We start from the raw sequence: 26157 nt of genomic DNA on the forward strand, positions 1-26157 counted from the left end.
TAGATTTCCCTGTAGAAAGCTCTACAGGTTCACTGGGAAATGGTTGGATGTTCCATTCCTTTGCATGATCAGCAGTGGGGGCCACAGCAAGTACCCAGGGAGAAACAGCAATAAATTACTATAGTCACAATATCTGGGGCAAAATCCCTGGAGAGGCGTCAAGACAGAATGAATCCCCATCCACTTTCCTAGTACAGATGATTCCTTCTTATTATGGAATGTCACTTCAACTCACAGGGGGATTGCACAGCAGTTTCAAGTCAAACTGTCACACAAACAGTATAGAGATATTTATATAGAAAGTGGGTACAAGTAGATGCAATATACTGGTTTTCCCTTCACTATAAAAGTAGCCTGTGCTGCCCCCACTGGTGAGATTCAGGGATTAAAGTTGAACACTGCCGCATGTGAATTCTTGGTGAAATTACAAATATAAAAATAACCATTTCATTATACTAGGTGCTAAATTCCTCGCCGACGTACATATATGTGTAAAAACGGCAATTATATTCTTGTAATTAACAAGAAATGGAAAGTTATTTAATGAAGATCAGGAAGATATTTATAGAGAGCAGGACTAAATGCCGCCCAATGTGGCCCCTGGGGTCCCCAGATTTAAACAAAGACCGTTTGCCTTTGTTCCCTTTATTCCTCCTCTGCATACAACTAGTGCGTTGGGGACCCCCATGTTACCCAAGGACATGAAACCTCTTAACAGAAATAATAACTTGGCAAAGTGATGGAATTTGAAAGCAACATTTTGAACCTTAGGATCTGCGAAGTGACCGGTGACTGAGATTCGGCATGCCAGGAGCAAGGCCTTGTACTGCTCTATGAAGTTGTACAGGATGATGGTGGGACGGCTGCCCCATGGGCCCGTCTTCTGCAGGGTGGACTGGAGATGCCACAGTCGGTCCTTCACTGACAGGGTCTGGTCCAGAGGGGGAGGGGCCAGGCTGGAGCAAATATCTGAAATAGGGGAGAGTTTACACATGACAGCCAATCAAACGTCTGCTTTTATACAATACAGTGCACTGGCATTACACAATTACACTTTGTGGTGCTTTCGTAAGAGCACGATTGGTTTTCTGTGTGTAGGTCCAGTACAGTATAGAACATTCCCAATGCTAAACCATCCCACATCCAATCATATCCATCCACAGAAGGTTTGTTAGACCAAACAATAGTCACTGGGAGCTTTAAAATCTTCACAGAGAGAGATGAACTCAGCCAGAGCATTAGCACATTGTCAGGGCCAGAGCAAGTAGTCCATGGAGCAACGGAGGGTTGGAGAATTACACCAAGCGTAAGGCTTATACCCGAGGCATTGGGCAAAGCATCACTGTCCAGACCCTGTTTTCAGCCATGTGTTGTCATTCTCCAGTTTCAGGTAAAGCAATTATCAAACTGGCAAGTAGATAAGATGGTATAAACAGGAGAGAGGGACAATGGCAGTTACATTTAAGGCAGAATCTGCTGTTAGTAGGGTTGCACCAAATCCAGGATTCGGCCCAATCCTTCTGCCTGGCCGAACCGAATCGGAATTTGCATATGCAAATTAGGGACGGGAGTGAAATCGTGTGAAGTAAAAAACGTTTTCCCCTTCCCACCCCTAATTTGCATGTGCAAATTGGGATTTGGATTTGGTTCGGTATTCAGCCGACTCTTTAGTGAAGGATTCGGGGGTTCGGCCGAATCCAAAATAGTGGATTCGGTGCATCCCTAGCTGTTAAGAGACATTAACCCAACTGTTACAGTATATTTATCTCCTTACATTTCTTTAAAGCAAATAAATAGCACTGTGCCTCCCACTTACCCGTCTGATCCTGTTCCTTCTGCAGGGAGATGTAATAGGCATCCTTCCCCCCCCAGCACACTGCCAGACCCACCAGCAAAATATCGTCCAGTCCCTTAATAGGCAGCCCATCGTCCACAACCTTGGGGCGCTGTGGGGATCTCACTGCAGAAAAGAAGGGAGAGGTTATGGTACCAGTGCCTTATTTGTGCCACCAGTCAGGAGTCAATCAACAAAATGATCAGAGGGCAATAAACCCACAGAATAGGGGCCACTGGACTACCCAGGCATTAAATAAACACAAATAAGTAGATCAATAAGAATATAATCTGGAATCGGATTGAACATCTAGAAAGAGCCGATACCTTGCTTAAAGCGCCCTCCAATACACACGTTGGATGATGGCGGCTGCTTCCTCCGCTCACAGGCCAAGGACATGGAGAACCTGCTCTGGCTTTTCCATTCCTTTAAGAAGGTTTGAAAGAGAGTTTGATCACTGGCCACATCAATGATGCTGAACCCCCCAGAGCTGGAAGGGAATACTGCGGCAGAGTCCTGAGAGAGCTGCAAGGTGAAGCCTTTGTCTATCACAGACGTGTCTCTAGAACATTCAGACCCAGGAAAGACCCTTGGACCAAAGTCAGATCCTTCAGCTTGGGCATCCAACAAGTCATCAGCCATTTCAATCTCCATCCAAGCTGCGCTTCTCAAAGACTCCACTCTTGGCTTCTTAGCAGCAGACTTTATAGAGGACATTCCCATCAGCCTCCCTGTCTGACTCTCTGCAGGTGGAGTCGGAGGCACAAGGTCGTTCCTGCTGCCTGGTCGGGAATCAGAATCTCTCTTGTTTCCAGGCAAAGCAACAGGGGAAGAATTCAGACTGTCTAGAAGAGACTGGTTGTTTTCTAGAAATTCCAGATCATGGTCCGGGGCGTGTTTAGAACAAATTGGCTCAGACTCGCTATGGTGCGGCAAGGATTCCCTGCTGTCAGCAACAGGCATAACTTTCACAGAGGAGGTTTTCCTGCTGACGTTGCCTGATGGACTTGGCCACTGATCTAGAACATCCTGCAGGCCCTGACTCAAGTTAAAGGATGTATCAGACCATTCCAACAGACTTATTCTCTCTTCTGCCTTTTCTGGATTCTTTTCTGGATCCTCCTGGTTCCCTCTGTCAGTTTGATTTGGGGGATTTGTTTGTGCAGTGTTTCTGTATTGTGAGGAAGAATGTTCTGCATTATCTAGAACTTCCACAATCTGGAATGAATCCAGCTGGGAGAACATTATGGACACATTCCCACAAAGGGCCTGATTCTGTTCCGGGTCCGCTCTAGTATTGTGTTCTAATAATGTCTCTAGGCTGGTCATTTGTTCTGTGGGCTTCTTGGGTTCTTCTTGTTTAGGATCCACCACCAGATCATCATTAAAGCTATCAAATAGGAAACTGTCACTCATGTTGAGACTTGTTTCACCCATCTGATCAGTGACAGGCAATGGGGCATCCTTGCTTTGTAGGGATACCTGCCTCTGTTCTTTAGCAGCCTGTGAAGGAAAAGCTTGGAAGAAGCTTTGCAGTTGAGTATCAGTGAGGGAAGTCTCTCTGTGTTCTGGAGGAATAACTAAGGGCGACAGTTCTGGGCTGCCAAACAGCACACATTGTTGACTAAGGAAGTTTTCTGTAGGGCTTCCAATTTGGACCTCATTTAACTGAATTTCTCTAGTTGGTTCAGTTGGCACAACCTTAATATGTGAAGTATTTATAAGCAGAAGAGCGTCAGCCATATTCTCTCTCTCAGAGATCTCCATCTTTGCGTTCCCTTCCATCTTTGTCTCCAGTCCCACATTCCTGTTTCCCTGTAGCCTAATGGTTTGAGCCACCACCTGCTGTTCTATTAACTCCTCAGTCTGGGTATCAAGCTGCAAACTGTCTTCAAACGTCTTCGATGCCACGGACAGATCTGGAAAGCCTGTGGCATCCGGAATGCTGGGAACATGGATTTGTAGATTTGTTGCCTCTAAAGGCACTGGATCCCCCACAGCAGCCTCACTTTGTAACATGAGGGACTTTGCAGAAGACTTTCCATCTTTCTTCCAGTTTGAATTCCCCAAGGAGACACTTTTTATTGTGTCTATTTTATTCACGGAGCAATTTGAAGGCTGATCCTGCTCAAGTCTTTCCCCTGAGGAGATGGAATCTCCCTTTTGTGTGGAATCTCTATTTACTAATGGCTGCTCATCGTTGGCCATTATTATGGACGGAAACTCTTCCACTTCATTGTTATTGTCGATATTGGAGTCTACTCTACATGGGACCTCCACTGAGTTTTGTTGCTCGGGGGGATTCATCTTAATGTTCATTACACGTGAGGAGGCCAAACATGTTGATCTTTCATTCCCAGGGTGAACTGCGTTGGGATTAGAGGCCACAGCTTCTGGCTTTGCAACGGTATCTCCGTGGGACTTCATTATATTGTCTGGAGATTCCTTTGGGGCAACAGTAGGTTGGGGAAGAAGTTCCACAGTGTCTGTAAGTGTGGCCTCTGTAGAAGTCTTACTCTGAGGCCGGTCTCCTACGCAGTCAGATTTTACGGACTCTTCTCTTCTCTCCGAGTTAAGTAAATACGGCTCATTTGTCTTGTTCTGCTGCCCCTGAGGTTCAGGGTTCATCCGTGCATTCTTTCCTGGTGAAATCACAGCATTTTGTGCTACCCCAGAATCATTAGCAGAGCCTCTGCCAGAGTCTGAGGAAGATTCCAAGCTTGACTCCGGATTCCACTGGATTCCAATCATGGCCAAGTCGTGCTTTAGGAGTCTCCTGGCCTCGTGCACAATGAGTTGCGCAGCTTCTCTTTCGGTCAGTCCTTTCCGGCCGGGTATCCAAATGCACCGGGCTGCCCTACGCTCCTCAGCTGCCTCTTCTTCCTCATCCACCGCTCTGCGAACACTGCAATGAAACACAAGACTAGGAGAATTCTGCTTTATGGGGAATCAGTCAAGCATGGAATGTTTAAAGGGAAACTTTACCCATAAAATGTTTTTGCTAAGCATCTTTCCGATATCCATTCATTCCTCATTCCCATTGGCTTTTAAATTCATTTGTAAATGTCATTACTACTGACAGCAGTGTCTGCCTGAATGTTCGTGTTCCCTGCACTGCTGCTTTTGGCTCCTGTTGCAAGTCAGCCCTGACTTCTGCTACATTGTAAATAAACCCAATAGGAATGAGGAATACATTTTTGGGAGAAGTTACCCATTAAAATGGCATTCTATCTGTAGCTTGTAGAACACATTGTACAAGTGTTGAAATAGCGCTCTTTGAAGACAGTCCAAGATGCCATATAGCACAGTCAGAAATGTTCTGGGCACACAATAAGCTATACCCTCATACTGTACTGTCTAAGGGAATCAATATGGCACCTCCTCCTCCCATATGTATAAATACAAATATACAGAGAAGGAATGTTCTGGGCACACAATAAGCTATACCCTCATACTGTACTGTCTAAGGGAATCAATATGGCACCTCCTCCTCCCATATGTATAAATACAAATATACAGAGAAGGAATGTTCTGGGCACACAATAAGCTATATCCTCATACTGTACTGTCTAAGGGAATCAATATGGCACCTCCTCCTCCCATATGTATAAATACAAATATACAGAGAAGGAATGTTCTGGGCACACAATAAGCTATACCCTCATACTGTACTGTCTACGGGAATCAATATGGCACCTCCTCCTCCCATATGTATAAATACAAATATACAGAGAAGGAATGTTCTGGGCACACAATAAGCTATACCCTCATACTGTACTGTCTAAGGGAATCAATATGGCACCTCCTCCTCCCATATGTATAAATACAAATATACAGAGAAGGAATGTTCTGGGCACACAATAAGCTATATCCTCATACTGTACTGTCTAAGGGAATCAATATGGCACCTCCTCCTCCCATATGTATAAATACAAATATACAGAGAAGGAATGTTCTGGGCACACAATAAGCTATACCCTCATACTGTACTGTCTAAGGGAATCAATATGGCACCTCCCTCCTCCCATATGTATAAATACAAATATACAGAGAAGGAATGTTCTGGGCACACAATAAGCTATATCCTCATACTGTACTGTCTAAGGGAATCAATATGGCACCTCCTCCTCCCATATGTATAAATACAAATATACAGAGAAGGAATGTTCTGGGCACACAATAAGCTATACCTCATACTGTACTGTCTACGGGAATCAATATGGCACCTCCTCCTCCCATATGTATAAATACAAATATACAGAGAAGGAATGTTCTGGGCACACAATAAGCTATACCCTCATACTGTACTGTCTAAGGGAATCAATATGGCACCTCCTCCTCCCATATGTATAAATACAAATATACAGAGAAGGAATGTTCTGGGCACACAATAAGCTATATCCTCATACTGTACTGTCTAAGGGAATCAATATGGCACCTCCTCCTCCCATATGTATAAATACAAATATACAGAGAAGGAATGTTCTGGGCACACAATAAGCTATACCCTCATACTGTACTGTCTAAGGGAATCAATATGGCACCTCCCTCCTCCCATATGTATAAATACAAATATACAGAGAAGGAATGTTCTGGGCACACAATAAGCTATATCCTCATACTGTACTGTCTAAGGGAATCAATATGGCACCTCCTCCTCCCATATGTATAAATACAAATATACAGAGAAGGAATGTTCTGGGCACACAATAAGCTATACCCTCATACTGTACTGTCTAAGGGAATCAATATGGCACCTCCTCCTCCCATATGTATAAATACAAATACACAGAGAAGGAATGTTCTGGGCACACAATAAGCTATACCCTCATACTGTACTGTCTAAGGGAATCAATATGGCACCTCCTCCTCCCATATGTATAAATACAAATATACAGAGAAGGAATGTTCTGGGCACACAATGAGCTATACCCTCATACTGTACTGTCTAAGGGAATCAATATGGCACCTCCTCCTCCCATATGTATAAATACAAATATACAGAGAAGGAATGTTCTGGGCACACAATAAGCTATACCCTCATACTGTACTGTCTAAGGGAATCAATATGGCACCTCCTCCTCCCATATGTATAAATACAAATACACAGAGAAGGAATGTTCTGGGCACACAATAAGCTATACCCTCATACTGTACTGTCTAAGGGAATCAATATGGCACCTCCTCCTCCCATATGTATAAATACAAATATACAGAGAAGGAATGTTCTGGGCACACAATGAGCTATACCCTCACACTGTACTGTCTAAGGGAAATTAAATGGAAGGCCTCACATATTTTTTGCTGAAGGATTAATATACAGCCCCTTGAACTGCATTAATTAAGGAAATGCTCTGATTCAGCCTGGGATTGATTTTTCCTATCAACGTCTTTATATGATCATCAATAAAATATAGGAATAAAAAAAAAAACTGGCCGCCTTTCAAATACCTGCCCACGACTATCAGATCAGCAGTGTGTGATTCTAGGAAAGTATTTATTATTAGGCACTGCCGGTGACAGAGAGCATGCTGGGAAATGCTGGGGGTTCTCTCACATCACTGGGCTTGTATAAAAGAACTTTTGTGGCCCCCAGGGTAGGGATATAGACCCCACAATAACAATCTGGAAATCAACATTCTTATCAAATGACATATTTCCAATGGTTTATTATTATTATAACTATCGAAAACTATCCGTCCACTTTGTTCTCTGAACTCTGTCTGAAACAATGCAGCAAAGCCAGCTGATTAATAGACTAGTGAAGAAGCAGGTAAGGCTCAGTGTGGCTACATTGTTTCAACAGTCAGAAGTTGAAGTACAGAAATGGACAGACTGATGCCGCTTTCAATAGCAATTACAGTCATCTATAAATCCGTTTCCTTCCAGGTATCCTGTATGGAGACCAATCTACTTCCTTCCAGGTATCCTATATAGAGACCCACCTACTTCCTTCCAGGTATCCTATATAGAGACCCACCTACTTCCTTCCAGGTATCCTGTATAGAGACCCACCTACTTCCTTCCAGGTATCCTGTATAGAGACCCACCTACTTCCTTCCAGGTATCCTGTATAGAGACCCACCTACTTCCTTCCAGGTATCCTATATAGAGACAGGCAGTTTGAATCCTATGGCCGGGGGGGGGGGGGGGGTGCTCATGACTTACATGAAATGTATTCCCCTTTGGCAATAACTTTCCTAAAATGAATGTAAATCAATATATTTTAACTCTAATCTGATTACCTCTGTGTTACTCAATGACTTCAGCTGTAAATCAAATTGTTCCTGATGATTATGGCCCTTTATATAATGACCTCTCTATATCAGTGTCAGTATCACTTTAATGACTGACTCCTTTATATCCCGGGTAATTAATCAACTCAGTGCAATTAACATTCAGTAGCAGGTACAGAGCCTTGGGATAGTGGAGAGCTACACAGTGACTTTCTGGGGTTGCTTTACAGCCAGTTTTCAGGGGTACAATTTCCTTTTAAGGTAAAACTTATAGAATCGTTGGGTAGAAAATCTTGGTTCCAGGGCCATTTTATTGCATGTGGGAGACGAGATGAGAACATTAACCTGCTAAATGGATCCGGGCGAATCCTGCATGTGGCGAATCAGAAGGTGCCAATAACGAAACAACATCCCGGCTTGGACATTGCTAGAAATGATCTTTCTTTTCATTATCACGACGGCCAGCACGGAGTTAAACTGTTCTGCTGATAATCAGTTCATTTGGGAGTAGTTGTAGTTGTCACAAAACACTGAAGAGAAACGCGTGATATTTCCAGAGAAAGCTGCGGATAAGGTCACTCACCTCTTAAAGGGCACCGCGTTCTTTAGGGCAGTCTCCACCTCGATGACATTTCCCCGCGCCAACTCAGCGACAGTGACGAAGCCGGAGTTGTACAGGGCCCTGGCCCTCTGGGCGTTCAGCAAGTCCACACGGACCAGATCACAGAGTTCCCTCTGAATCCCGAAGGTCAGGCGGCTCTGGAACTGGGACAGCAGCAGCTCCATGTTGTGCCAGCCCAGGCGGTTGCTAAACACCGTCACCATACCTGAAAGACACGTGAGGTGGTCAGTGACCCTCTGCCTGTTCCTATGGATACGTATAATCACTCTGTGCCCCCATCTCTCTCTTACTGACTGCTCAGTCCCCCCACAATCCGAGATTGAACCCAATTCCAAGATCCTCCGTCCTGTCCTGTTACTGCGCAGAAGCAGAAATCTCATTGGTCGCCTCGTTTCAGCCATTGTTGCACCAATTATTTACTTTATACACCGTTCCCTGACTCATAACCTCCCCCTGTAACACTAATCCTACTTGTTTTTCCTGGCTGAGGAGCTTACAGTCACCCTTACCCGTTGATCTCCAGTGTTACATGAGCAGGAGGGACTTACCCGCATAGGTGGCTGATGACTGCTGGAGGGACTGGAGCTGCCCGCGGCTGCAGCCATATTTCTTTGTGAGCTCATTCAAAGAAACCTCACTGATTAAATCCAGGAGGACAAGACTGGTGAAAAACCTGTGAGAGGAGGAATAAAAATAATATTTTAGCCCTGCCAATAGGAACATCTCTGGATTGAGAAACTCTTGATTTTTAATGTACAGCCAATAGCAGGTGGAATAAAGACAAACTCTGATTGGCTGCAGACAAAGATATCAGTTAATCCCCAGCCACAGAAAGGTTCATATATAAAGTTTAACCTTGAAATTGTGAAACAAAATGCAAATTTAATGGGTACAGCCATGGGTGCTAGGATGGGCGGATACTACAGCACCCTGAGCCAATGAGGGACAGGCCACTCCCCTACAGGCCAATCTGATCATTTCAGGGTTAAACCTTTAGGGACAACCAATGATTCCGGAAGTTGCTGAACTGCTACTCCCAGCTAAACTCGGTCACATGAGATGCTGAAAAAATAGTGGAACCACCTGTGCAGGGCTGCAGCTTTATATCCACTACCCCTAACAGCACAATTTACCTTCTGTGGATGGCAATCTGCCGGTGCTGCCGGTCGTTCTTGGCCACTATTTTGCCATTTACCGAGCGTGCCAGGAAACCTTCCTCTATGCCCACCAGCTCTGCCACTCGCTTCATGGAGATGGGCAGCTTTTCCCAGAGACAGAAGAACTGGTACCAGTCTATTGTGGTCCATTCCTCATATACAGGGGTGACCTAGACAAGAGCTCAGCCAATCAGAATGCACTGGGAGAGAAGTGAGGCTACTGGTAGAATGAATATGAAGGGGCACAAGCATTGGATCCTACCAGATAAAGGATGTGCAGGTCATTTTCCAGAACAAACCCCTTCATTGCCCTCTGCAGATCAGCGAATATCCCCAGCGCCTCAGAGGGAGAGAGAGAGGAGGAGAGCGTTGCGGCCCCAAGTTTGGTTGGACGATAAACCTCAGCTGGAACAGACACAGAATAGACATAAAGGAGCTGCCATACAGCCAAACAGTTTAACCCCCCGCCCGTCCAAATTCAGAGAGGAGCGTCTGCTGCCCCTTTATCACTGGTCAACTTTACCTTTTGCCCCGTCCCGGTCTTCCTCCAAGATCTGTATAAATTCATTCCTCAGCAGCCACTCCACACAGGCCTCAATAGCGCCCCCTCCATGCTCTGCCTCCTGGGCCCCCTCTCCCTGCTTCATGCTGGCCGCCAGGAGGGTGCAAGAGGCGTAGATCTTAACATCTTCCGGGGTGTCTGCCACTCCGCCAACTATGATCTGTGGCCGAGAAAGTGATGTTGGACACTGAGCTGGGTCTGTCCCACTACCTTACGGCATTGAGGGGTGCCTGTACCTTTAAATCCTCAGACTCTCATTGGACAGACATTTATAAATATGTTACTGGGTTGTGCAAGTCTGTCTCAGCCAATAAGCAGCTACCTCTCTATAGTAACTGCTGAACAGATTGGTGACACAATGGGGGAGATTCAGATAACTAACAGGGGTGACTGAAAAACAAAGACCATCTGCATATTGTTTCATTACATTATGTTCTACAGTGGTGTGAAAAACTATTTGCCCCCTTCCTGATTTCTTATTCTTTTGCATGTTTGTCACACTTAAATGTTTCTGCTCATCAAAAACCGTTAAGTATTAGTCAAAGATAACATAATTGAACACAAAATGCAGTTTTTAAATGAAGGTTTACGTTATTAAGGGAGAAAAAAACCTCCAAATCTACATGGGCCTGTGTGAAAAAGTGATTGCCCCCCTTGTTAAAAAATAACTTAACTGTGGTTTATCACACCTGAGTTCAATTTCAAAGGTTATAAAGCCATTTCTAAAGCTTTGGGATCCAGCGAACCACAGTGAGAGCCATTATCCACAAATGGCAAAAAACATGGAACAGTGGTGAACCTTCCCAGGAATGGCCGGCCGACCAAAATGACCCCAAGAGCGCAGAGACAACTCATCCGAGAGGCCACAAAAGACCCCAGGACAACATCTAAAGAACTGCAGGCCTCACTTGCCTCAATTAAGGTCAGTGTTCACGACTCCACCATAAGAAAGAGACTGGGCAAAAACGGCCTGCATGGCACATTTCCAAGGCGCAAACCACTTTTAAGCAAAAAGAACATTAAGGCTCGTCTCAATTTTGCTAAAAAACATCTCAATGATTGCCAAGACTTTTGGGAAAATACCTTGTGGACCGACGAGACAAAAGTTGAACTTTTTGGAAGGTGCGCGTCCCGTTACATCTGGCGTAAAAGTAACACAGCATTTCAGAAAAAGAACATCATACCAACAGTAAAATATGGTGGTGGTAGTGTGATGGTCTGGGCTTGTTTTGCTGCTTCAGGACCTGGAAGACTTGCTGTGATAGATGGAACCATGAATTCTACTGTCTACCAAAAAATCCTGAAGGAGAATGTCCGGCCATCTGTTCGTCAACTCAAGCTGAAGCGATCTTGGTGCCGCAGCAGGACAATGACCCAAAACACACCAGCAAATCCACCTCTGAATGGCTGAAGAAAAACAAAATGAAGACTTTGGAGTGACCTAGTCAAAGTCCTGACCTGAATCCTATTGAGATGTTGTGGCATGACCTTAAAAAGGCAGTTCATGCTAGAAAACCCTCAAATAAAGCTGAATTACAACAATTCTGCAAAGATGAGTGGGCCAAAATTCCTCCAGAGCGCTGTAAAAGACTCGTTGCAAGTTATCGCAAATGCTTGATTGCAGTTATTGCTGCTAAGGGGGGCCCAACCAGTTATTAGGTTCAGGGGGCAATTACTTTTTCACACAGGTTTGGATTTCTTTTCTCCCTAAATAATAAAAACCCTCATTTAAAAACTGCATTTTGTGTTTACTTGTGTTATCTTTGACTAATAGTTAAATGTGTTTGATGATCAGAAACATTTTGTGTGACAAACATGCAAAAGAATAAGAAATCAGGAAGGGGGCAAATAGTTTTTCACACCACTGTATATCTAAGGGTCATAGCATTTGAAGGTCAACTTCCCCTTTAGCTCAGCTATAAATCCCCACCCCCTCTGAGCATCCGGACAGGCTGAATGTATTTATAGTGAGTTCTGGACAGACACAGCCATGGGGCCTATGCCGGTGCTTCATAAAGAACATAAAATGGCTGACCTCCAGTATCGCTCGGATCATGCTGCCAGTCACTCCGACCCCCTCCTTTTTCAGCAGGCAGCTCTGGACGGGTTTCAGTGACCCCTGGAGTAGGTCGATGCCCTTTGTCCTCTCTGGGTTTTTGCACACGAGAATACTCTCCCCTGGAAACAGCAGAAAAATCAAACAACCCGCGTGGTTCTGGCTGCGGTGCACAAAACGCAAGGGATTCTGGGTGGCAATTTCTCTCGGGAGAAGTAACTGATATCAGTCGCTGTCATGATGCCGATGAAATCGGAATTCTGATTGGTGGCTTTGTGGCAGGGCTTGTGAATGAGCCCCATAAGTACTGCCGATCTAATCAGCGCTTCTGATGGAATAAACCACCCACTAAATTGACTAAATTAGTGAAACTGGAGGGTGTGCCAGAAACCAAGCCCCTCTGACATCACAAGTGACTCATTGAGGTGGAATCACTTGTCACCCAATGCCCTGGGGGTTTATTAGTGGGATGGAAACAAATTTGGCACAATACTTTCTGATAACAGAGAGCAGCACTTAGGTGATAATGCCCCATCGTAGTACTGGCTCAATCTGTTCAGTAATAGTCCCAGGTTTCTCTTTAATCACTGCCATTTATTATATATTCTTGTATTAAACATCTGGTTTTCTACTTCTCACACTTCCCCTTTAATGCTCAGACAAGTCTGACCATAGTATAATTAGCTTTAATAAGAGCAATTAAATATTTGGGGGGGGGGGGGTGTTGGGTATTCCCTGTACTAAGCACAATTCAGCAGGAACAGTCCCTAAGTTTGCTCATAGTCTGTACAGAGAGATCCCATAAAACTATGGCAGCATAGGTATTCCCTGTACTAAGCACAATTCAGCAGGAACAGTCCCTAAGTTTGCTCATAGTCTGAACAGAGAGATCCCATAAAACTAAGACAGCATAGGTATTCCCTGTACGAAGCACAATTCAGCAGGAACAGTCCCCTAAGTTTGCTCATAGTCTGTACAGAGAGATCCCATAAAACTATGGCAGCATAGGTATTCCCTGTACTAAGCACAATTCAGCAGGAACAGTCCCTAAGTTTGCTCATAGTCTGTACAGAGAGATCCCATAAAACTATGGTACATAGGTATTCCCTGTACGAAGCACAATTCAGCAGGAACAGTCCCCTAAGTTTGCTCATAGTCTGTACAGAGAGATCCCATAAAACTATGGTACATAGGTATTCCCTGTACTAAGCACAATTCAGCAGGAACAGTCCCTAAGTTTGCTCATAGTCTGTACAGAGAGATCCCATAAAACTATGGCAGCATAGGTATTCCCTGTACTAAGCACAATTCAGCAGGAACATAAGAAATGAATACTGGATACACCCACCTTCTGTGTCCACACCCTTCCTTCCGGCCCTCCCAGCCATCTGCTTGTAGGTCAGTATGTCCAGCAGTCGGCCATTGAATAGAGGGCTTCTGATGATGACCCTCCGAGCGGGAAGATTAACGCCAGAGGAGAGGGTGGAAGTGGCGGCCAAGACACGGACAAATCCCTGGCGAAAAGCTCCTTCAATGATATCCCGCTCATCAAACGTCAGCCCTTTGGAGAGATTGGGACGATTGTTATTCTGATGTGACTCCAACACTGGGGGATCATGGGAGTTGCACTAACACTCATAGATATAGCCCCACATATTATAGATGCCTGCACTCCCTATTGGTCAGTGGAATTTAAAAAAATATTTCACCAATCACAATCGCAATGTGAGCCAATGAAATGTGACTGGTGGGATAATAAAAGTGAGAAGTACCAGTAACAGGTCACAGCCTATAGTAAAGGCGAGTCCAGTTTATCAGTATGGCCGCCCTCCTCCCTGTATTTCTCATTGGAATAAAGAGAAGAAAAGAGACAGAATTCAGTACCAGCGTGATGAAAAGCCACTCCCCACGGAACCGTGCGACCCAGAACAGTATCCAGCCCGGCCGGAGATCGTTTTAACTGGTCCATCACATCCCGAATCCCATCTCTGTCCAACACCACCGGAGATACAGAGGAGTCGCTCCCACCCGCTGCAGAGGAGTGGGGTTAAAGGGGAAATTTAGCTTGAAATAAACACTTTTCTTCAGTCACTGATCTGTTTAAAGGATAACTAAACCCTAAAAATGTCCTATTTTCTATAGTGAACTTATTGCACGAGGCTAAAGTTTGAGCTTGTCAATAGCAGCAATGATCCAGGACTTCAAACTTGTCACACGGGGTCACCATCTTGGAAAGTGTCTGTGACACTCACATGCTCAGTGGGCTCTGATTGGCTGTTGAGAAGCTAAGCTTAGGGCTCGTCACTAATTATCCAGCAGAAAATGAGCTTCCCTGGCTGTAATATAAGCTGATGCTACAGGTTTGCTGATTATTCAATTCTGATGCTAATTGCACTGGTTTCTGTGCTGCCATGTAGTAATTATGTGTATTAATTACTAATCAGCCTTATATTGTGACATTTCTATTCTATGTGTACTGTATATTGTGAGTGGCTCCCTAAGCTCAGTAAGTGACAGCTCTCACCTGCCCCCTGCTGTTGTTGCTGTTGCTGCTCAGCTCTGCGGAACAGGTTGTAGAACTCCCGGGCAATGGTGTCCGCCAGCTTCTCGCACCAGTTTTTGGAGGGACAGAAGATTAAGATAGAATGGCCCCCATGAACAGTCTCGTAGCACAGACTCACTATGTGATCATCGTCTCCCTGGGGGGGGGGGGAAGAGAAATCCCAGTTCATTTTTGCCACTGAATGAAACACAATGCCAAACAACATGGCAGCACCACACACACACACTGCTTTGTTGCTTTGTATCTCTGTACCACCACTACATGGCAAGGGGGATTAAAGGGCAAATAGCCTGGGGTCTCACTGAAGCTCCCCGTTGACTTAAAGTGGCAGGAGACAATTTACACTTAACTATTTCTTGTGTTTAACCTTATGACCTTCCCCTCTTACAATAAACACTACAGAACGGTGTGTCGGGAAGAGAAGGTGCCAGTTAAGCAGTTTATCAGCCCCACCCCCTGTGGCGTCTCTGGTACTTTGCTCCACCTCCCAAGCCCGTTGTCAATCAGAGTTGTTCTTGAAGCTGTGCCATGGCCCATAGTGATGAGTAGTAGAGAGTTTAGCCAATGGACTGGACACAATGAAACACAGGCCAGACAGACAGACACATTGTGGTTAGTAAATCCTGTGCCTCGGCCCCTGGCACCACAAGCAGTCGTGTCCTTACCTTCACGTGTAACAATGGCTCAAACTCTCGCACAGCGACCATGTTGCAGTCATACACAGTTTTGCCAATCTTCACCCTCTCCAGGAGGGGCACCGGGCGGAAGTCTGTATGATAGAGCTCGGCATCGAGCCACGTGGCCAGTAGACTGAGGTTGGGAAGGGTGGCACTCATGCCCACAATCTGCACATCATTCCCCAACCCTCCCACCTCTGCGCCAGGCTTCCTGCTGATGGGAAAATAACAAGAAGTCCAGTATGATGTCACTAATTAGGAGGTGGGATGTATAGCCACACCCCCTAATTTTATTATAAAAGGTGGTTTTATGATGTAACACATGGGCTTGATAAAGGGCCGGTTGGGCTCGAAACATTGCCTTTGCATATGGGCTTAATAAAAGTTTGAATTTTTGCACATTACTTCAATTGGATCCGGTGTGCTGCTGTTTTTTCCTTGAACCAATCAGATCAGTGGCACAGGCTGAACACAGGCTAAATGCAGAGGAAACCTTCCAATCTGAACCAATCACACGATTACAGTTGCACTTACCCCCAGGCCCTTTTCTGGGTGACATATCGGACCTTAGTGAGTAACAGTTCCAGCAAGTAACCGCGATGAGAATCTCCCAACATGTGCAGCTCGTCCACAACCATCATCCCTGCCAACACAATATATAAAATACATAAATACGTATACAACTACCCACCATGGGTGCACTTTATGGTAACAACGTTATTGCACTCAGGCCTGGACTGGCAATCTGTTGATTTTGGCAAATGCCACAGGGCCTGCCATAAGAACCTAGTATGTTGCCTAGTACGTTGCCCCATGCTAGACCCATTCAATGCTTTTATTCCAAAGTCTATTCCCTGTTTGCACGGTGTCAATTCTACTGCTACGTGTATAGGCCACACCCCCAAGGGACCTTGCTATGCAGCATCACTAATAAAACTGTAAAAAGATCAGCATTGAGGCCACAAGTACCTAATAATTCAATTTTATTTTCTTCAATGAGCCGGTTGACCAGGCCGTTGGCTTTCTCTATGGTGCAAACTGCCACATCCAGAGAGGAGAAACCGCCAGCTGGGGACGAACTTCCCATGTATCCATCCACTTTCACTCCCACCTCCTGGAACAGGTTCTGGAAGGAAGAGCACGTTGCATGGAAACTGAAAATGGGAATCACAAACAAAGATCCCCAAGGGAATAAAAATGACTATAAATAGAGTCTATGAATGAAATTGTGGCATGTTCCTTTAACAGCGGCAGAGATAAAGTTCAGGGCAAGTTGAGATTGTGGGGGGGGGAACAGGAGAATCCCCCCAAATACCTGTAAATAAAAGGTTTTTTCCTTGGCCACAGACACAAAGGGAAGGATGAACAAAGCTTTCCTCCGAGTCTCTAACACTCGCTTCAATATCAGCAGCTCCGCAACCAACGTCTTCCCTGCGCTCGTGGGGGCTGGAATTATGGGAAGAAATGGAAAGGAAAGGGTTAACCAGTGTGGGGATGTTCCGCTGAACTACATATTAACACTACATATTAACCCCAAAGACTCACCAGAATACACCAGGTTCCTCCCCTCCAGCACCTGCCCCAGCATCAGACACTCCGCCTGCCACTCAAACATCTGTGTCACCCCCAGGCTGCCATATTTGTCCAAGATGGTTTTGGGGAGCCCCCAACTTGCCAGCATCAGTTTGTCTGCAAGGGCATCAGGAAGAGCCATGTGGGGCCCCAGGCCTGTGGGGGAGACAAGAACAGATTTGGGTTTTAAGGGGCCCAGTATCCCATTCCCAGTTAGCAGGGGGAGGGGTTATTTCCAGCTGTCAGTTTATCCGTCAGACTCAAGGGGAAGTCTCAGAGCAATAATGGATATTAAGTGTTAAAGTGTTGGTGCAATCAAGCGAGTTCCCCTCTATGATGATTTATATTAAAGGGGAACTATTGTGAAAATGAACATTTAATATAAACTTCCTCATACTGAAATAAGAAACGTATTAAATACAATCAATTAAATATTCTGTTCCTGAAATAATCAAGTTTATCTTCACTATTCCTCTCTCAGCATCTGTTTCTCTTCATTCTCTCTTCATGCAGCAGTTGGGTGTCAGATATTCACTGACAGTTACATCCAATATATCTTATACGGGGGCTCCTTTTGCCTAGAAGATGTATTAGAGGTCACTCTATTAAACTCACCAGACATCATGTCTCTCTACATGCAGGATTTGTGCAAAAGGCAGTTATTTTGTTACATTTTGTTTGTACTGGAATCAGTTATATGAGTGACCTCTAATACATCTGCTAGGCAAAAGGAGCCCCCCTATAAGATATATTGGATGTAACTGTCAGTGAATATCTGACACCCAACTGCTGCATGAAGACAGAATGAAGAGAAACAGATGCTGAGGGAGGGACAGTGAAGATAAACTTGATTATTTCAGAAACAATGCAGAATATTTAATTGATTGTATTTAGAAAGTTTCTTATTTCAGTATGCTGAATCTTACGTTAAATTTTTGCAATAGTTCCCCTTTAAAGGCAAACTAAGAGCTGGCAGTTGCCCCACTTACCGCTGGCGCAGACACTGTCATTGAAGCGGCTGTTGTCCAGCAGAGATCGTTCCAGCCCAGTGGGAGGGGTGAGCACCGAAACTGACAGATTGGCCCGTGACACCTGGGGCTCTTGGCCCTTCTGTTTGCCCAATATGGAGGCCTGATGGGCGGGGCTAAATAAGATGAAGTCTCTGTGCCCGCTGGCATTGTGTATGGCCTCAGTGCTGTGTCCTGACTCCGAGCGCTGCCGTTTTTGTGATGTCCGAGAGGTTTGAGGTCGGGGTCTGTTACGGATCTGCCTTCCCCCGGGCCCCCGTTTGGGAGAAGAAGGACTTGTGGAACCTTCACTGCCCGGACTGGAAGATGATGTTGGGCGGTTGCGTTTGCGGCTGTTGTGGGGCCCTAAAACCCCTCTGACTGTAGGGGCCCCTTTACTGCTTCTGCCATTTTCTTTATTAGTCAGACCCCCAAACAGAATGTTTGACAGACTCGCCCCAGAACCTGATGGTCCCCCCAATGGGGGCTGTTTCTTTATCTGCTGCATCGTCTCCCCGGGGGCTCAATAATAATCCACAGGGGCCGTCACTGGCCGGGGGCAACTGAGGGTCGGCTCCATGTCAGTCCCGGGGTCGGGGGCCCTTATTCCTCTCGCTCGTGGGACTGAAGAACTGGGAGGAGCCGGAATGTTCCATGTGGATCATGTGGGGGGAGGAGCCATTCTGTGAGGGAAACAAAAGGGAATCAGTGACTTTATAGAATAAATATTGTACAATTATTTCACTTCCTGTCACTTGTCACTTCCTGTCACCTGACTGACCCCCCCCCCAGGAACAACAGACCCAGGGACATTATAGGGGGGGCAGTGACACATTTACATTTAATATCAACCCCCCCAACTATAAATGTAGCAGTGCCCCAGGGAAACAGCAACAAATAATAAATAATCTCAAGCCTCAGAGACAAACAATCCCCTCCCCCAATAAACTCACACGATTGTCCCTACAGGAGGCTCCGCCTGAGCAGAAGGGTCGGGGACTCGGGGGTCTCTGGCTCTGCACTAACTGCTCCCGTACGTTTAAACTTCCCGCATCAGCCGCTGAGGTCAGAGATAGAAGAAGCTCCTGTCGCCATGTTTGCTGTGGGAAAGCGGCTCTGACTGCAGGAACGAGGCCGCCAGTACATTGCGTCATCCGCCTGCGCCCGCACATTACTCTCCGCCGCCATCTTTGTTATGGACAGAAGCGGGAGGAAAGGAGGAGCTGCTGGGCGGGTTGTCAAGGTCGGATTCTGATTGGTCCATATATAGTGTGAGGCGCCACAAACCATTTAATATCCAAGTCCCCGGAGAATTAGTTAATTAGTAGCACTGGGTTCATTTCTGCCAATAGCAAATATATCGTCAGTGCTACATAATCATAATCAGCCCCATCACGGTCTTCTGCTTTAACTACAACAACCGCAAGCGCTAAATTCAGCGAATACTGCCACCCAGTGGGGGAACAGGGAACTGCACAAAACCGACAGCAGTAATGCAGTTATAGGGAAATACGTGTTACTCTAGCGCCACCTCGTGGGGGAACAGTGAATGGCACGTGGGACACAGCGGCAATTAAAACATCCTGTGACCTAGTGGCGCAATAGGGAACTGCAGGGGCGGAGCTTGCGGATAACACGTGTCATTATGATCATTTATACTGCCGACTAGTGGCTGGAAACGGAAGTGCCCAAAGGTGACGGCAATAATCCCAGTCCATTTGTGATTATCCAGCGGGGCAATAGGGAAACTCAGGGGCTCAATGTCTCCTCCTAGTGGGGGGAACAGGGAACTGCAGAGAATTCACAGCTGAAATAACGTTTCACCCGCCGCCTAGTGGCGACACAAGGAACAACACAACGAGCCAGAGTGACGCTTCTGCACTTCTATCACTTACTGCCGACTAGTGGCTGACAGCGGAAGTGCAGGGGCTGATCTGCGGGGGTCACGTGATGCTGCATCCGGGACATTAGGCACCTGCGCGCGGCTGAATGACGTCACATATCTGGTGCAGCAGGAGGAGGAGGGTTAGTCCAAGCGGGTTGCTCTGTCCCTGCAGTTCCCTATTGCGCCACCGGATGAGCTGTCGCTACTCTGTCGCCCACAAGTGATAACAAACATTTCCCTTTACTCTGCGCTAGTTGTTCACTTTCTGCTCTTCCCGATTGCCCCACTGGGTGGCAGTGTCATCTGTGGCTCCTCCCACCCCGAGATTGAACTTTATATGGACCAATCCGAGTCTGACCCTCCAAAGCCCAGAGAATTCTGCTCCTTTAGTTCAGCTGTGAATTCTCTGCAGTTCCCTGTTCCCCCATTAGGAGGAGACATTGAGCCCTGTGTTTCCTTGTTGCCCCTCTGGGTGATCACAACTGGACTGGGATTATATTATATTATATTATATTATATTAAATTATATTAAATTGTATTATTATATTATGTTAAATTATGTTAAATTATATTAAATAAAATGATATTCAATTATATTAAATTATATAAAATTAAATTATATTAAATTATATTATATTCAATTATATTATTATATTAAATTCAATTATATTAAATTATATTATATTCAATTATATTAAATTATATTATATTAAATTATATTATATTAAATTATATTATATTCAATTATATTAAATTATATTATTATATATTAAACTATGTTAAATCATATTAAAATGATATTAAATTATATTAAATTATATTAAATTAAATTATATTCAATTATATTAAAATTCAATTATATTAAATTCAATTATATTAAATTATATTAAATTATATTATATTAAATTATATTATATTAAATTTCTGTCAGTAAGTCTGGGCAGTTCAGGTTTCAGCCACTAAGCGGCAGTTTGAATTCTAATAAATTGTCTTTCTTTTCAAATTCTCTTCATTGATATTAACAATTAATCGCACAGACTTTATTCCAGAAATTTTAGACCACAAAGTCCACAAAAAGAAAAGCAAAAATAGACATTTTATGTAACAGTAAATATTACAGAACCAACAAATAAAGTGTTTTGTTTATTTCATCTTAATATGTGACAAAACAATTGAGAGATCAATCAGCTGTGATTTCACCACATGATCCTGTTGTTTTCCCAGAAATAATCATTTTCTCCCAGTAAAGTTCCCCAACCAGGAAGCCGAGAGGAGTCGGCACAAGGTACAGACTGACCAACTGCAACGCTGTCCTATATCTCTCCATCTGCTAAAACTGTCACATCCCAGACGCACCAACTGCTTCCAGTCTGGGGACCCTCCTGCTGTTCATATGGGAGCCAATCAGATTGGGACTAGCCACTAGAATACTCTGTTATCAATTAATATAAATATTTGAGCTGATTGATTTCATTTATAAAGGATGGGGAGCAGCCCCTGCCCATAACCCTCTCATCTCAATTCAATGCACAAAATCCATTCACTAATGTAAATCCATTATTGGCAAAGTGTTTTGTCTGACAGTTGCCATCAAGTTCAACTGGTCCAAACGGCCCTGGACTGGCAATCTGTGGGTTCAGGCAAATGGCAGAGGGGCTGCTGTGAGACGCCAGAGACTGACATTGTTTATTGGGGGGCTGCTGAGTGATGCCAGAGACAGACATTGTTTATTGGGGGGCTGCTGAGTGATGCCAGAGACAGACATTGTTTATTGGGGGGCTGCTGTGAGACGCCAGAGGCAGACGCTGTTTATTTGGCTGCTGGGGGGCTATTTGGGCCTCTGCCTGTTCATTATTTTTAATTCTTTTGACGACAAAATATATTTGTTTACAGCATGAGTTTTGTGCTTATGAACTACATTTTGTTATCAGGAAATACAATTTGCCAACACAGCGATATAACGTGTGGGTCTGTGAAACTCTCCAACTGTGCCCCATATTTACTAATAGTTTTATTCACAAGTGACCTACAGCTGCCAGGGCTGGAAATCATGGGGCTCAATGTGTCTTCTGACTACACCATAGCCACACCCCATATCCAAAAGCCACGCCCATTTATTGATAAGTCCCTCCCCTTTCAGAGAAGATCAAGGCACCCTGAAATGGCGGCTCTCACTCAGGCCCGGACTGGCAATCTGTGGGTTGTGGCAAATGCCAGAGGGGCTGCTATAAGGTCCCATAGAAAGTCAGTATTTAGTGGGCTGCTGGGGGCTGATTGGGCCTCTATGTATCTGAAATGCCAGGGCCTATTTTAATTCTCAGTCCGGACCTGCTCTCACTATTCTGTTTTTCTCCAAAATTCCAGGAACACGAGACAGAAATCCAGTGGGCTGATCCCATGTTGGCGAGGGGCGGAACATGAAGGAGATGTGGCGCTTGGCAAGTAGCTTGTGCTCTAATTGGGATCTATGTAACATAACAGGGACAAAATGGGCTTTGATCTAAGGATGGTTATATTGATCAGACTAATACAAGTGAAAGTTCTGATTGGCTGCCCTGATTTATACACTTGGCCAATTAAATACTGGAGCACTTGCTGGTGAGGTGACCCTGGGTGGCCATTGGGCAACAACTAATCAGTCTGTGGGAAAATGTGGCCAATAGGAATCATCCAGCACCAAAACAATATCCAACACCCTGGCACTTACCGCTTGCTCTGAGACAACTCTCCCTGTCTGGACAACTCCCATAGTCCTTAGTGGGACAATAATCAGATTCCACATCAATTGCACAGTGGGTTTTACACGTTCAGCCTGTTCCTTCATAACAGATTCTTTTCTTTGCTTCAAGGTGTGAGCGGAGATGGGGCGCGGGAATGAGATGGGGCGCAGGCAAGAAGACCACATACAGTCCCTCTCACTGGCACCACCATTTTCAGTGTGATCTCCAGGCAGAAAGGTGTAGCCCGGGCACAGAAGTGACAGCCACGTTAGGAGAGAAGAAACACGTCAGCATTGGTTGTGTGGCCCCTCGTGAATCTCTGAATCTCTTGTGTGGCCCCTCGTGAATCTCTGAATCTCTTGTGTGGCCCCTCGTGAATCTCTGAATCTCTTGTGTGGCCCCTCGTGAATCTCTGAATCTCTTGTGTGGCCCCTCGTGAATCTCTGAATCTCTTGTGTGGCCCCTCGTGAATCTCTGAATCTCTTGTGTGGCCCCTCGTGAATCTCTGAATCTCTTGTGTGGCCCCTCCTGAATCTCTGAATCTCTTGTGTGGCCCCTCGTGAATCTCTGAATCTCTTGTGTGGCCCCTCGTGAATCTCTGAATCTCTTGTGTGGCCCCTCGTGAATCTCTGAATCTCTTGTGTGGCCCCTCGTGAATCTCTGAATCTCTTGTGTGGCCCCTCATGAATCTCTGAATCTCTTGTGTGGCCCCTCGTGAATCTCTGAATCTCTTGTGTGGCCCCTCATGAATCTCTGAATCTCCTGTGTGGCCCCTCGTGAATCTCTGAATCTCTTGTGTGGCCCCTCATGAATCTCTGAATCTCTTGTGTGGCCCCTCGTGAATCTCTGAATCTCTTGTATGGCCCCTCATGAATCTCTGAATCTCTTGTGTGGCCCCTCATGAATCTCTGAATCTCTTGTGTGGCCCCTCGTGAATCTCTGAATCTCTTGTGTGGCCCCTTGTGAATCTCTGAATCTCTTGTGTGGCCCCTCGTGAATCTCTGAATCTCTTGTGTGGCCCCTCGTGAATCTCTGAATCTCTTGTGTGGCCCCTCGTGAATCTCTGAATCTCTTGTGTGGCCCCTCGTGAATCTCTGAATCTCTTGTGTGGCCCCTCGTGAATCTCTGAATCTCTTGTGTGGCCCCTCGTGAATCTCTGAATCTCTTGTGTGGCCCCTTGTGAATCTCTGAATCTCTTGTGTGGCCACTTGTGAATCTCTGAATCTCTTGTGTGGCCCCTCATGAATCTCTGAATCTCTTGTGTGGCCCCTCATGAATCTCTTGTGTGGCCCCTCGTGAATCTCTGAATCTCTTGTGTGGCCCCTCATGAATCTCTTGTGTGGCCCCTCATGAATCTCTTGTGTGGCCCCTCGTGAATCTCTGAATCTCTTGTGTGGCCCCTCATGAATCTCTGAATCTCTTGTGTGGCCCCTCGTGAATCTCTGAATCTCTTGTGTGGCCCCTCATGAATCTCTGAATCTCTTGTGTGGCCCCTCGTGAATCTCTGAATCTCTTGTGTGGCCCCTCGTGAATCTCTGAATCTCTTGTGTGGCCCCTCGTGAATCTCTGAATCTCTTGTGTGGCCCCTCGTGAATCTCTGAATCTCTTGTGTGGCCACTTGTGAATCTCTGAATCTCTTGTGTGGCCCCTCATGAATCTCTGAATCTCTTGTGTGGCCCCTCATGAATCTCTTGTGTGGCCCCTCGTGAATCTCTTGTGTGGCCCCTCGTGAATCTCTGAATCTCTTGTGTGGCCCCTCATGAATCTCTTGTGTGGCCCCTCGTGAATCTCTTGTGTGGCCCCTCGTGAATCTCTGAATCTCTTGTGTGGCCCCTCATGAATCTCTTGTGTGGCCCCTCATGAATCTCTTGTGTGGCCCCTCGTGAATCTCTGAATCTCTTGTGTGGCCCCTCATGAATCTCTGCCAGGGCTGATCAAGTGATGCCCCACCTACTGGTAGTGCCGTTAGCATTTCTGGACAGTTCAGGGTTTATTATTGGATAAGCTGGTGATGAAGTGGTTAAATCCTTGCTCAGCAGTTAGGATTGGGCATTTGCCTATTGGAGTCTTGGAGAGCTGTAACATGGCAGGGCCTTGATAGAAATAGGGGAGATTGTGGGTGCACAATTGAGGCCAATTTCAAAACGTTTAGAGCCCTGTCTTAATGATTCAAGTAAATATACAAGTGCATGTCATTTTGAAACAGGGTTTTTTTGTTACTAATTATGATCATGGTATGGTGACTTATCAATATTATGATCATAACTTTGTAACAAAAAAACCCTGTTTCAAAATGACATGCACTTGTATATTTACTTGAATCATTAAGACAGGGCTCTAAACGTTTTGAAATTGGCCTCAGTTCTGCACCCACAACCCCCCCTATTTTTGCCTTAATAGAAACCTGGCTGCCCCCCCCCAAGTTACAGACACTGATCTATATATAATATATACAGTATACACCTCTGTATCAGCCAAATAAGTATTCACCCCCATATTTCACTCTAAGTGGCCTTCAAGCTGGGCTTTCTGGTGTATCTAAAGGATAAAATAGTAATTCGTCCCAAATATCTCCTAACTGGTCTCTAGTCTGCCCCCCAGTTAAGGTTCTGGGCCCCTCATGGCTCGGGATCCATTGCATTAAAGGGTAGAAATCTCAACTGTTTTGCTGTTCTGGGTTTAGCCGCATTTGGTTTCCATCTCACTGAAGTTGGACTTAGAGAAGCACCAGACTTACCTGTTGGATATAGAGTGCCGCTTGGCTGGTCTGGAACGTGGGGCTGAAGATGTTACTAAACACCTAGAACGTGCCGCTAAGTACCTGCTGATTATAATGGCTGCTGGTGGGTATTTATGGGACTGTCCTGTTGTGGCTTCCCAAGTGCCGTCTGGATGTGGGTGAGAGTCACTGTGGCTCCCTGGGCTTCCTGAGGACCTTGGAGAATTCTCTGTGGCTTTATTTTTCCTAATATAATATAATATAATATATATATATGGTGCTGTATGAAAGAGCCACAGGACACTTCTCTAAATTATATTTGGAATCTGGAATACACTGAGCATTGGAGTTACTTGTGGGGGTAACACAACCTTTTATATGGGGTGCTCCTGTATTCCCTTCCACCCAATTCAGCTGCCATAAAGCAGGACAGGACTGCTGCTTACAATGGGGATCAGATAGGATCTGTGCAGCCACTGGGACAGAATGTTCTGTTATACAGATAGCTAGAATCTCAGCTGCCATAAAGCAGGACAGGACTGCTGCT

The 26157-nt window shown here is 45.3% G+C and overlaps 1 protein-coding gene across 2 annotated transcripts in view; it reads right to left on the bottom strand.

Moving 5' to 3' along the window:
* The window catches only part of polq.L (polymerase (DNA directed), theta L homeolog), a 36190-nt gene extending 16699 nt beyond the window's left edge, over nucleotides 1-19491 (bottom strand). The window contains exons 1-19 of one of the 2 annotated variants that reach the window (XM_041581407.1): nucleotides 19242-19491; nucleotides 18269-18969; nucleotides 17253-17435; nucleotides 17023-17153; nucleotides 16677-16833; nucleotides 16242-16350; nucleotides 15696-15921; nucleotides 14992-15166; nucleotides 14352-14498; nucleotides 13816-14028; nucleotides 12447-12589; nucleotides 10373-10571; nucleotides 10112-10254; nucleotides 9826-10019; nucleotides 9241-9365; nucleotides 8654-8897; nucleotides 2161-4739; nucleotides 1817-1960; nucleotides 767-969 (exon numbers count right to left, since the gene is read on the bottom strand). In XM_041581407.1, coding sequence (XP_041437341.1) covers nucleotides 767-969; nucleotides 1817-1960; nucleotides 2161-4739; nucleotides 8654-8897; nucleotides 9241-9365; nucleotides 9826-10019; nucleotides 10112-10254; nucleotides 10373-10571; nucleotides 12447-12589; nucleotides 13816-14028; nucleotides 14352-14498; nucleotides 14992-15166; nucleotides 15696-15921; nucleotides 16242-16350; nucleotides 16677-16833; nucleotides 17023-17153; nucleotides 17253-17435; nucleotides 18269-18794 — 5841 coding nt within the window. In that variant the 5' untranslated portion in view covers nucleotides 18795-18969; nucleotides 19242-19491. Of the gene's footprint in view, nucleotides 1-766; nucleotides 970-1816; nucleotides 1961-2160; nucleotides 4740-8653; nucleotides 8898-9240; nucleotides 9366-9825; nucleotides 10020-10111; nucleotides 10255-10372; nucleotides 10572-12446; nucleotides 12590-13815; nucleotides 14029-14351; nucleotides 14499-14991; nucleotides 15167-15695; nucleotides 15922-16241; nucleotides 16351-16676; nucleotides 16834-17022; nucleotides 17154-17252; nucleotides 17436-18268; nucleotides 18970-19239 lie in introns of both variants that reach the window. The other variant, XM_018245806.2, reaches the window with a different exon arrangement.
* Between the last annotated feature and the right edge of the window lie 6666 nt (nucleotides 19492-26157).

Source organism: Xenopus laevis, chromosome 2L (assembly GCF_017654675.1).
Source record: "Xenopus laevis strain J_2021 chromosome 2L, Xenopus_laevis_v10.1, whole genome shotgun sequence".
Taxonomy (NCBI): domain Eukaryota; kingdom Metazoa; phylum Chordata; class Amphibia; order Anura; family Pipidae; genus Xenopus; species Xenopus laevis.